Source organism: Leuresthes tenuis, unplaced genomic scaffold (assembly GCF_036924035.1).
Source record: "Leuresthes tenuis unplaced genomic scaffold, fLeuTen1.0.hap1 SCAF_17, whole genome shotgun sequence".
Taxonomy (NCBI): domain Eukaryota; kingdom Metazoa; phylum Chordata; class Actinopteri; order Atheriniformes; family Atherinopsidae; genus Leuresthes; species Leuresthes tenuis.
The window spans coordinates 8,020,769-8,033,666 of record NW_027325371.1 but is presented as its reverse complement, the minus strand read 5'-3'; the positions used below and the strand labels follow the sequence as shown (position 1 = coordinate 8,033,666).

The following is a 12,898-nucleotide window of genomic DNA, read 5'->3' as shown; positions in this document are numbered from 1 at the left end:
CCCAACAGATAAGTTAAACGTCTGTTGTGTGCTATTCTTACTCCCTTCTAAGTGTGAAGATAATACCTGACAAGTCATAAATGAGTTAGGAACCAGAACCAAAGCAAGTTGGACGCTGTCAAGTGTGCTGGATTATTACAAATCATTCACATACGTCTAAAGATTCCCCTTCTTATTCCTTCATGTAGATTAACAGATAAACACAAAAAGGGATCAGTGGCAATGATGGAGCACAACAGAATGATAGAGTCAGGCTGTCTTGATTTTCAAAGAAATGACCAGCATCTTGATTCAATTTAAGCTGCATTCCCTTTGGAGCTTTAGAATTGTATGCTACATGCAAAATATGGGTATGTTTTTTAGAAATAAAACAGATGAGCTAATCAGTGCACAAGATGTTGACTACTGCAGAAGACCAATGGCAGCTTAAAGACGAACGGACAACAAGGTTACAACGATGTGGAGAGACACATGAACCAAGGAACAAGGCTGTTGTCATTTTTTATATGCGAAGGGTGTGGGGGGGGTGCAGGTTTTATAAAGAAAAAAAAATTGCATAAATAATACTAAAGTAAATACAACATGAAATAAAATAAAAGACTTATCTAGGACAAGAAACAACAGATAAGAGACAAAAAAGGCTATTTTGAGAATTGATATTTTTCCTTACAGTATGTTCCTGATGAGTGGGAGTCATTACCAGAATTATTATGATAACAGGTGGAAAGTTAATGACATGCAAAAGAAAAAATCACAATACAACACAGAACACGAGATGTTAACAGAGAAACTCATTTCAATCCTCAAATTTTCCCTCCAGGATGCTTTCGAAGGTAAAGGGGAGGAACTTGAAGCCCTGACCTGCGTAAAACTTGTTTTGGAACTCCACCCTGTGGACAAAATGGATGCACAGTTTAAAGCATTCAACAGGAGACATTTCAGACATCAACCCCGTCGGACACGCTGAATACATCTGGCTGGGGAAAGCTGAATGGAGCAGTTTTCCGTCAGGGCCCTCGCACTACATTCCTTTCTACACCCACGTGCGCTCATTCAAGTTTACACCAGACACCCAAGCCTCGCTGCTTCAAGAAATTGATCACGATCTATTTTTAAATGTGCAGTGCTAAGAAAGGGCTCGATGACCTTTCCAGTGACCAGTCATGAATACCTGTCATTACATAGCAGGTGTAGTAATCTAACAAAACGTTAGCGTACATAATTTACTGCAGACTGCTCAGAGAAACATGCGTTTTCTGTCTATGAATGTTCAACATTACACAAACACTGCACAGGATCCATCTTTTTTCATTGCTGTGTAACAACAGTAGGCTGAATGTGTATATCAATACAGCCAAATTCCCCAGAGAGCCGTTACCTTTCACACATTTTTTTGTCCCACAGCTAAACATTGTGACTGAATTTCAACCCGATAAGGCTATGTGTTAACTCACAGTCACTTAAAGCATTTACAGACTGTTGCTATGTTATAATAACGCCCTGACTTTACAACCGCAGCATCATCTGACAAAAGCAACTTAAAAACTACTTCTCTGCACTGAATTCAGATGCATTTGCATATTTCTGATTCGTACACACCCTTCCCCACTCCTCCCAGCGGTCCCACTAAAGCTTGGAACAACTTGGCAGTATAGCATGAAGAAGCTGGTATTTTAAGCAACGCCGGATTGGATTCTGGTTTTTAAGTGTGATCAGTGCGTCATCACAAACTGCTTTTTCACATTTAAATCGCGTCTTAAACACTAAAAAAGGCACAAACCGACGTAATAAAACTATTCAGTTTTCCTTTCTAAAACTAACCAGTCAATCAAGATTCCAAAGGTTAAGAAACAGTGACATGAAAATAAGCTTGTAGCCAGCAGGTGGCGCTGCAGCTTTGCATTTTAGGTCACTTATTGTGACTTGTGACCAGTGGTAAAAATCTTCTTAAGTCAAAATTAATCAACAATGGCCTTGGAAACTGATTATTTAACAATACATTCACATATGAAAAACATCTTCAGAAAGGTAGCTTATGAATGTGAGTTAGGACAAACGCTCCATAAACATAAAAACAAAGTAAACTTACCAGTGCAGTCGCAGCGCATGCAGGAAGGCTGACAGGCCTTCCATAATGAGAAGAATGGCAACTGTGAGCACAGCAAAAAAGCCAAAGATAACGGTGAGAAGGATGAAGCCCCCGAAGCTTCTGGAAGAAAGGCCAATGCGCATCACCATGGACCACAGCACCTCTGACAGCTCTGTGCACGAGACAAAGAAAGCAAACCCTGATTTCACTGCTGGGACAAACTCAGGAGTAAGTTTAGCAATTTCAATGTGAAAGCACAGTTATCTTAGAAATAGGTATGAGTTGATGCGGGTGTGTCTTACGTGCATGAGCCAGACTGAGAGCCCAAAGCCTCAGATAGGAAGCGGTGTTGGAAATACAACCCAGGCAGTACTCTATGGTGTGAATTGCCTGGTGCACGGCCATGTCCGCAAAGTTAAACTGTGGGCAAACGTCACTGCATGTCAGCATCATACTATGAAAGACAACATTTCTACAATGTGTCCTGTGTGCATGAGCATTCAAGTAACTGACAGCAAAGCCATTAGCCACTGGATCAGCAACCCCCACAAATTAAAGGAGGCATTGTCATCTTAGGACCCTGTGAACCCAAAGAGTCAGCAGCTCTGCTGATGTTTCATGCACATCACCGAGACCGTAGTGAAGCACCGTTCCTACTGACACCCACTGCCTGGAGAGTCCCTGCACCCCGTTTTCAACAAGAAACACCTGGAACACACCAGCCACACACTTCCTAACACCATCATACCCACACAGACAGCTAAGAGCGGCAGGCGACAAAGAGAATTACTACACATGCAGGGATAGTTTGCAGGGTGGAGGTGCAGCATGAGCTCCTGTCCTACCTCTTCCTCCTCATGCGCCTTGAAAGCAGGTGACAAAAGGCAACGCTTGGTTATTGACGACACAAACATGGACAGACAAACGTCAGTGACAAGAAAGTAACAAGAGAAATCAGTTACTCATTTATAAAGAAACAGGATGAAACAAGTATGATAGAATACCAACACTCTGCTCGCATACACAAACAGATCCTGTTATCTGTTCTTAACAGATAACTGTTCATCTTAGAATAAGGTCTGCATGAAACAACTCAGCATCTGTTTCACAGTAGCATTGAAGAGCTCCACGATAACTGGTCTGTTTTTGTACATTTATATTGACAAATAACGAGATCAACAAGGTAATTTACCTCTCAATATCTTATCTAATAGTTGAATAATGCTTTTAAATAAAGGACTTATCCATAATTGATGTGTCGTACTGGAAACACAAGATTCTGTTTCTAACTATTGCTGAGTGGCTGAATTATTCAAAGATGTCGAAGATCCTATAACCTGTTTTTCCGTTCAGCTCCCTCAACAACAGGCTGGTTTGTTGTTACTTCTCTTTTGAAAGTAAAGTCTGATGTCCATGTTACTGACAAAAACGTGTCTATTTTACCTCAGGTTCATCCTCAGTTTGTTGTGCGAGCTGGTCATGCTGGATGATTTCAGCCTCATCCTCACTGGGACCATTGCCCACCCTGATCCCTCCAAAGTTCTGAGTACCCTGTCATAGAAATAATAGAATTAAGGGAATAAATAATCACTCATTGTCCTAATAACTGCAGTGCAATATATTAGTCCGTAAAGTGAAAGCGGATGTTCATTTGCATCATCTTACCAAATGTTTCCGCCACAAATACTGTCTTCGCAGAACCAGAGTTTTAACTATTAACATACAGGGAACACATGCCAAGGCAATTATCACCAAAAATGTTTGTAGGCCCATCTACAAAGTCAGAAAAGAGAAAGAAAAGATAAGAACAAGAGACGACTGGCTTGCTATGCTCATTTTAGACCAAACGACAGTTCTCAGTAACAGGAAAACACGTCTGACCTGTCCTCTGTAGAGAGGCTTGTTACTGGGGTCATTGTAGTTGAAGAGGAACATGTTAATGAAGGCTATGAGGAGACTGGGTGCATCCCTGGAGGTGCGTGCATCATAAGAGACCCATTTATAGAAGACCAGAATGACCAGGTAGCCGAATAGACTGGTCATGAAGACAATCTCTGGGATAAAACCCAAGTAGATGTTCAAAGGCTTTTTAAAGTACCTGCAGGGAACCACAGAGAATCATCTGGTGAGCACGTAAACACATAATGCGAAAAACAAGCTAAAATGTCAAAGATGGGAACCTTACAGGTGGTTGAACAGACTAAGAGTTACTCCAAAGATCATGTGGATGACTCCAAGGATAACAGACATTTTCATCTTGAAGGAGTTTAAGAATGTCAGCTTGTTGACCGAAATACTCCATATCTGAAAAACAATTTGATAGTTATACAAAATGCCAATATACAATAAAATCATGTTTGCACATTAGCAAATATTAGCATTATTTGAAGAATCATGATAATGCAGATCACACAGAAGATATTTACTGGATCGATGCCAATGGGGTACGGCCCACCGAATACTCCTTCTACCGCCGGGTCCAACTGCAAAGTGGTGCTACCAGCAAGTGTCTCAAACCTGAAGTGGATGAGACACAGATCTGTTTTCTGCCTTGATTTACAGTACATCAATGTAAAATTCGCTAGTTAAGCTTATTTCATGGTGGCCCTAGTGCACAGAAAAAAGGAACATCACTACCAAAGGTTGTGCAGCTCCTGATTTTTGTAAACTTGTGCACAACATTGCAGCTGCCACATCTGCAAAGCTGGACGAGCCGGAGCCACAACTGTGCAAGCAGTTCTTTTTCTAAAGACCTTTCATCGTCAATATATGCAAGAGTAAAGCACAACTTGAGGAGAAAGATTGCTACAACAGTAGCAAAATATACTAAGTTCTGCAGCAAACTGGAAAACAACTCCAATCTGTTTGCACCTCTTGTACATCACTTCATTTACTGATTCAAATAGTATATTTTGCTCATCGACAACACCTACTCTTTAGGGGAGGCCTGAAACGAGTCAAGCACTAATATAAACAATCACGGCGCAGTATTTTTTTGTCACCATTCACCAATGCATCAAGCGTAAAGTCTGTGACACTCACGTCCAGTTGCCTCCTCTTTCACCAAACATGGGTCTGACACTCCACCCAGAGCCAAAGATATTTAAGGACTTTGAGAAGCAGTCATTGTAAATAATGCCGGTGTACATTGAAAAGATTCCCATCAGCAGGATGATGTAACGCCCCGCAAACGTCATGGTGAATATCTGCCACAGAAAAATAAAACAGATAATCAATCTTAGGAGAAAAAGATAAACATACATCTAAGAAGCGTTTGGTGTAGCTTAGCAAACTGAAATCTGCTGGGTTTCTAAAAGGCATCAGGTCCTCTCATCACTAAGGATAGTGTAATAAGATGGCTATGATGGGATCCATACCTCATTATCATTCTTCTGGGCCATCAGCCTGCTCTCTCTCAACACAAGGTACAGAGCAGCACAGGTCATGAGTGTCCCATGGCCCAGGTCACCAAACATGACAGCAAAAAGGAAGGGGAACGTGATGATAGTGTATGGTGCTGGAAGCATGGAGGCAGGCATCAGATGACGGGAGGGTGGTGTGGTGTGTAAAAGAAAGGGGTGAACACATGTCAGCAAGCACTTTCCAACAACAAAGTGACGATGGATGACAAAGGAGATGAGGAAAATGCTTTTCAGTGGCAGTAATTAATATCACAGCCAGCTGGGTAAACAATTCAAACAAAACAATTCTCCCTTCAGATGTCAAAGTCCACATGGATGATATAGGTAATGACAGACGGAAGCTTAAGAAATGTACTGAAAGGTGCAACATATGCTAACCTGGGTTAATCTCACGGTAGCTACCAATTCCATAGGCATCCACAATGTTTTGGAAGCCTGAGGTGAACTTGTTTGTCTTGTTATATGTAGGTGGGGTCTGCTTGGTCTGCATTCTGTTGAGGATGGAAGGCACAGTGGAGCCGCTTTTCTCCTAAAATGAAGAAAACAATGTCATAGAACACAAGATCGTATATAACACATTAGTTCACTCTCACAAACTGAAACCATTGTGGAAATGGACGAGAAATTCAGTGTGAAGAATGTCTGGGGCAATGCAACTACTCTGACAAGTCATTAAGATCGCATAAAACTTTGCTGAGAACTCTCCAAGAAGGGGATCGTGTGACAATGCTGAAAGCGAGCTGTACAGAAATGATAAGCATTCAGCTGTGTTATCAAATGCCAGCGCTGATATCTCACAGCACAACATGAACTCTAGCTAAACACAATAAAGACTTTGTTAAACACGGCTACACCATGGGTTTGGCAAAACATATAGATAAAAGAAGAGTCCGTAAAGAAGAAATGTCAAATTTGATGCTGTAGAACTGGACGTTTAAAGATACTTTAAAGAACACTAACTGTCTGGTGCCTGGCAACTCACCGTCCCCCTTCGCAGGGCAAATTGGATGGAGTCCAAGTCGGAGACAGGACACCACACTTCAGCGATCAGACACTTCTGAGTGACATCTATGTTGCAGAGGTTGAGGGTGTGGTAGATGGCCTTCATCTTCCTCACCTTGATGAACCACACTCTGACTGTCTTGGCTGCAGCCTGCAGGACCCTCTGCCTGTGATCCTCAGTCTGGTTCAACACCTTGAGGAGCAGACAAGAGTCATCCATATTATATTTCTCTACGCGTCACTTCACACCACAACACAAAAACGGCTACAACAAGTTATACATTTCTTGATATTCATAGACAAAGTTTACACTTAATAGACCAAACAGTGAGGGATTTTAGCAACAGCCTGTCTAATCCACTGGGTGTTCCCATAAGGGTTACAGGATATCCTCAGGTATGCTGCTGTATGACTCACATTAAAGCTAACCCCATGATCAGCAAATAGCAGGAAATTTAAGCTCTGTGCTGTTAGCCAACAGACAGTCTCATCCACTGTCGAGGCAATGCCCAAACATTGCTGACTACCGTCCAAATAGATTTACATTCTTCCACACGCATGCCATCCTGCTCACATACCCAAATGCTCAACGCTAAATCCACAAACACCAAGACCCCCATTACATAGCATATAGATCACTGAGAGGGTACTGACTGATATGTCAGGGAAGATGTGCATTAGGTATGAAGCACCTTGCCTTGTGCACATTGTTTCGTGGTCCTACCAGTCAGCGCTTTGACTACATGATGCTGGACAGAAACAGCCACATCTCACTGACAAAATCAGGTTGTTTATGAGCTGCAGTTCAGACTTTGTGAGACATGAGGTAAACGCTCCCCACAGGTGCACGTGTTACTACAAGGAAGAGATACAGGACGGATCTCGTGAGCAAAATGGAAGGACGGACAGATTCCCTTGGGCTACTTTATCTTGCGGTGGATAATGAGCCACTGGGGAGGACACTACACAGCACAAAAACAGTTGTGCTTTCAGTGGAAAGGAGGACATTGTTCTGTACAGTAGTCGCTGTGAAATGACACAACCCACATCATTTATTTAAACCGTTTACTGGATTCGACGCTTGTTGGAATCTGAACTATAAAGAGAAACTACAGTACTATCTTTATGCCTTGAGAAATGTCCTCTTACAAAAAACAAAAACATCTTGCTGACCCAGCAGAAAGCAGGAAAAAAGGAGAACAAACTAGCTGAGAGGGTTTATCTACACGTCAGTGTTAAAAAGTCAGCTGCATGTAGGCGACTTCTCTGAATGTTTATTTACCATCTGCAGGTCATCAATCCGAGCGTTCACTCCTGCCAGCATCTCTTTCCTCTCCTGGGGGGTTTCTGGACACGGGTACAATGTTGCTCTGAATCTGAGGAGAGGTGAAGAAATACAGACAAAGACCTGTTGGTCAAGAAAACTTTATACATTGTGCAGATGTTGTCGAGTCACTTACCCCTCACAGATTTTCTTAACTCTATTCTTCAGCTGGTCTCCCTGGAAAAATATGATGAAGACCGACTTGTGGACCTGGTCACCCTGTAAAAACCGTTGTACAGTTACAACCATCATATCTGACCAACCTCACAATCCGTGTTCCTTCACTATAATCATAAAGTGTTTATGAACAGCACTGACTGTGGTTGGGTCCTCAAGAGGATCTTCAATGTCTGCCTGCCGCAGGAACACATTTCCCCTGCAAACTCTCCACAACATCCTCTCAAATGTGGGAATACGTTCCCTGCCAATGACTCCAGCTACAAATCTTTAATAGAGGGGATCAAAAAAATATAACTTTATAGTTGTTCAGCAAACAGTTACATGTAAGATAAATAAGCTTTCAAAACACTGTAGAAGAGGTTGGCTGAGTTTTATCCATGTGTTCTTTGATTATCTTATAATGAAAGAGCTAATAGGAATTGCAATTGTGTCTACAGATTCTGAGTGGATTTCTGCCTTAGATAACCTTTACTGCTTGACCAGACTGGATTGCCTGAGCTCTTGTGTGGGAGGGGATTGAATGCTTGTAATGCTCCAGTTTCAGAAGCAGATGGTCAAAGTGCACAGGATGGACGAGAGAGAAAAAAAAAGGCTAAATCCTTCTAAATTACAGGGGTCTACAGCACAGACTCACCCTAATCTGAGTGGAGCCACTCTTTGAGGCTCATTGGGGTCCAGAAGAGTAGATGACTCCTCAAGTAAGCTGGGATCCTCCATCTGAACAACAGCACAACAAATCATTAACTATGTTATGTCAACAAAATCATTGCTGCAGCCCCTTCACTGTGTGTACACATTTATGAAACCGGTTATAAAACTCTCAGACTTCTTATGTACATTATTATTGAGATTTGGACAGAAAAGCAAGTGGGACCTTGAAACATAAACAGGGCTTTTCTTCAGTTAAAGCTCCCTGTTTGGCTAAATGATTACCCTCAATCAAGGCTGATTACAACTTGTAAAAGATGACTTAACATTAAACAACGACCTAGATTTGCTTGTGAAGGCAGTTAAGTGCAGTGGATGTTGGGCAAAGGTGGAAAAGCGAGTTGTTCCTCTGGCAGGGAACACTGCGTCGAATCAAACTGGAGTAAAGGATTACACAGCAGTGGAATCACAGCACACTGACTAATGTGAACGACTGGTGTAAATATGCTACGGTCATGTGAGCAACTATAAAACATGTATATACATATACAACTTTAGCCAAACGTCTGAGTTTAGACTGAAAATGCAGTTTTCTTTCCTGCTGCCACAGTAAATCTACCTTCTATATTTAAGTTCTGATCCCACGATCACATAGCTGTATATATTCAAAAAAGGTTAAAAGAAAATCAGCTATTTGCTTCTGAATCTGTGTGGTAGTTTTGGATATTACAACCACAGTAACAAGCAAATATGAACATATTAAACCCTCCTTCTATAAGCCTACAGCAATGTCAGAATCAAAGAGCCGAGTCCATTGTTTTCTGAGGTCTGTAAGAACAATTGTGCTGACCTCATCAAAAAATTGCTGCGTGCGACGCAAAATGTGCTTGAGCTCAGTCAGTTCCAGGAAGTTCTTCTTTAGGGCCTCTTGGTTTGTGTTTATTTCCTTGAGCTCATTCTCGAGCTTCTCGAATGTGGCCTGTTGAAAAGAAAAACCAAAGAAAAGAAGATCAAGGAGGTGAGCAGAAGAAAGCAGGTGACAGAGCTTCACTGTTGGCTTTAAGGTGAAACAATCACCTCAAGGTCGATCATGTCCCTCGGAAAAGGGACTTCAGGGTTCTCTCCTGTGTCAACGAGTGGAATGTTGGCCTTCTTAATTTCTTTTTCCACAAACCCTGTGAAAGAGGAATAAGAAGTTGTTTTGCTTTTTTTTTTTCATGAAACAATGAGTCTTATTTCACAATATGTCATGAACAAAGTGAGCCCTGACTTTTATATAAAACTTAAAGGGTTGAAATTAAACAAACATGGCATTACTGTCTTACAGAGGACGACTAAGTGGCAGCACCCGATGCTCTTGTAACAGGAAAGACTAAATACGTCTCTGACGAGAAACAAACATCCAAGCTCACTTACTCAGCTTACGATCCATCTCCTCACATCGTCTTACTTCATTCACAAACTTTCGCTGGAACACATTTACATCAGGATTCAACTGCAAAAGGAAGAAAAACATGTCTGAGCAACAAAGATGTGCATGGTTAGAAAGAAGAAGAAGAAGAAGAAGCAGAAGAGGAAAAAATATATGACTTACATTTAAAATTTTTTAATGCTTCTTTTTAAAATTTCTAACTTTTCACACTGGTGGAAGATATCAGAGTACAACATGATTGCACGAGTAAGATACCACTGCTGATAAACAGAACCTTTCTGTTACAACCCACCCTATGTCCAAGCACAAGGCTTGCCTTGGGACTTGTCAGGAACAAGCTTTCTCATGCCTGGAATGAAGGGTCAGCTGTGAGCACATGATGCAAAAGTCATGCACCGTCTCAACAGCATTACTGATGTGGCAGATTTTAATCATCCCACAAATAACAAAGATTTTCTTTTATTCTTATTTTTTGGGTTCAAATACAGGTAGCACCTCTGGAAAGCAAAAGCTATACATATTGAAGTATGGTTCAGAGGACAACCAGACAAAACTGGACTCACATCACGAAACTGCACCATCCCAATCTCTCCCAGTTCACTGACACAACAGTAGGCAGCTTCTGACTGGAGGAAGAGCTGAGCCAGCGTCATCTCTTCACTTCTGAAGAGCTCTCCCATCTTGTTGATGGATGCGAGTCCTCAGCACCCTCAAGTCAACCAGAACCTAAAGAAACTGAACATTGATACGATTTGTTAGTAACACTCAAATTCAATGTAAGGATCTGAGAGGTTTGACATTCATCACTTTTCTGTGTATGCCGCCCATGTTGCTAATAATGAGGGCCTATTACAGGTATGTGTTAGTTTCACATCAAAGTGAGAAGCTAGCATGTGACAAAAAAAAAAAATCAGCTAAGCTTCGGGCTGATCTCATGATCACCACAGGAATGTGGTGAAAAGGTTATAGGGAATATATCTGATCTATATTTGTGTGAAATAACCAAATTACTTCCACAGGTAGACTTTTGTTTTATATATATATATATATATATATATATATATATATATATATATATATATATATATACACAACACAGGCATACCCAGTTTAGTAGGTTGCAGTTTTCATTAAGTAATGTAGCTCAAAATGTTAGGGTTTTCTGAATACCTTGCAGCCAAACAGCACAATTTCCCCACTCTGAAACGACCACACAGGGCTAATCTGAGGATTACAAGGCAGCATGTGACCTGCAGCTCTTGTAAGCTTCATCAGCTCCATCACTGCTGTGTGCACCAGTAACACTGGTGCATGTTAAGGAAAGTAACAGAGCCACACCTTTTAGTTTGCCGAATAACCCGTCAAACAGCTGCTGTAACCAGCTCAATGAGTCCCTTGATTACTGAGGATTCACCTGTCACAGACGAGCATGACAGAGAGCCAACAGCTACTTAGTATACCAAAGCGACCTGTCACTTTTTCAGCTACATGAACATCGTTTTATCGAAGCTATTCAACAAGCTAACGCAATGATAAAGACAACCATTAATTAGCTAATTAGCTAGAGTTAACGTTGCAAGATCAATATCAAAGTTAGCTAATGCTGTCGCTTAAATAACACGCATATTTACCACTGAGTAATAACAACACAAGAATAAACTAACTTCAGTCAGGTTGGTGTACACATTTTGACACTGGATGCTACTTAACTATTTGCTCCACTTTACACAAACACTTAAAGCTAACTAGCTCCGTTTGCACTTTGAGTGGGGCTAACGCCAATTCAGCACACCTGTTGTACAATAATCAGCTTGCTTTCTCTACAAAAATGACATCAACGATAGAACAAAAAAAACATTTAAATCGCTTAAAGCCTCACTTATTGGTGTCCTTATAGTTCAGGTAGAGATTGTAGACGCCCTCTTCTGTGCTCGCTTCCTCAGTTTCCTCACGGCTACTTGTGGAGTGGTCGGAGTCAAGTACACTCAGTAACAACCTTTCAAAGCGGAAGTGTCCTGATAACGCGTATCTATTGATGCTTCCAGGAGTCATATGACTACTAACAACAAACCTCTATTGGCTTGGAGCTTCTGTCATGACCTGTCGCGTCGCTTAACTACGTTGTTGCTTGCTTGTGGATTTTATTTTGAAATGTATTACCGGAAGTAATAGTGCGCCGTTGTCTACCTTAATATCTGAACATTAACGTCACGGTTGCATGGTAACCATATACTGATTTATACATTTTAATTATTTTTTCGTTTGTTTAGTTGTTTTTTTTTTAAAGAAAATTTACAAGGATTATCATTGATCCACAGAAAAGAAAAAGAGATCGGCACAAACTAAAAAAAAAAAAAGTAACAAGCGGCACTATGACCGAGGTCAGACAAGATATTCTTACATTACTTCTATAACTTCTATATGTGCTTCTAAATGCCAAAGGGAAAATATAGCATATATAGGCTTTAAAGTCGTGTGGCCGCTCGTGGTGATAATGTGTAACCACACAACGTCATTCTTCAGCTTTATTTTGGATGTTTTAATCGGAAGTAGTACCACATCACATTATGTCTCACTTGATGCTTATCCCCTTCAATACCATTACTCTTTGTAATCACTAGAGGGCAGTAAAACTGGTGTTTTAAAGCTTTTTTTAAACATTGTTCGGCAGTTGATAATTTCGTTAGATATTTAAGAAATCTGTTATCAACCGGTGCCTTGCCTGGCAGTTCATAAATATTTATATGTAAATATGACATATGAATTTGCACAAAACCCTACACAATACTGTATGGAAATAC

General features: G+C 41.0%; 1 protein-coding gene across 3 annotated transcripts; it reads right to left on the bottom strand.

Annotated features, from left to right (window-relative positions):
* atp6v0a1a (ATPase H+ transporting V0 subunit a1a) lies at positions 1-12,125 on the bottom strand. 3 transcript variants are annotated; one of them, XM_072368244.1, is made up of 22 exons: positions 11,977-12,125; positions 10,661-10,832; positions 10,082-10,160; positions 9,743-9,840; positions 9,516-9,644; positions 8,652-8,734; positions 8,156-8,282; positions 7,974-8,056; positions 7,796-7,889; positions 6,494-6,706; positions 5,890-6,040; positions 5,467-5,606; positions 5,132-5,295; positions 4,516-4,606; positions 4,275-4,393; positions 3,971-4,187; positions 3,755-3,862; positions 3,533-3,640; positions 2,935-2,979; positions 2,392-2,509; positions 2,090-2,261; positions 1-890 (listed from the first exon to the last, which is right to left on the bottom strand). In XM_072368244.1, the coding sequence occupies exons 2-22, from the start codon at positions 10,775-10,777 to the stop codon at positions 797-799; spliced, it is 2,550 nt and encodes an 849-aa protein (XP_072224345.1). In that variant the 5' UTR covers positions 10,778-10,832; positions 11,977-12,125; the 3' UTR covers positions 1-796. The 3 variants fall into 3 exon arrangements, with proteins under 3 accessions (XP_072224345.1, XP_072224346.1, XP_072224347.1); XM_072368245.1 differs by having other exon boundaries at positions 2,935-2,952; positions 11,977-12,124; XM_072368246.1 differs by lacking the exon at positions 2,935-2,979 and having other exon boundaries at positions 11,977-12,124.
* Positions 12,126-12,898: the final 773 nt, after the last annotated feature.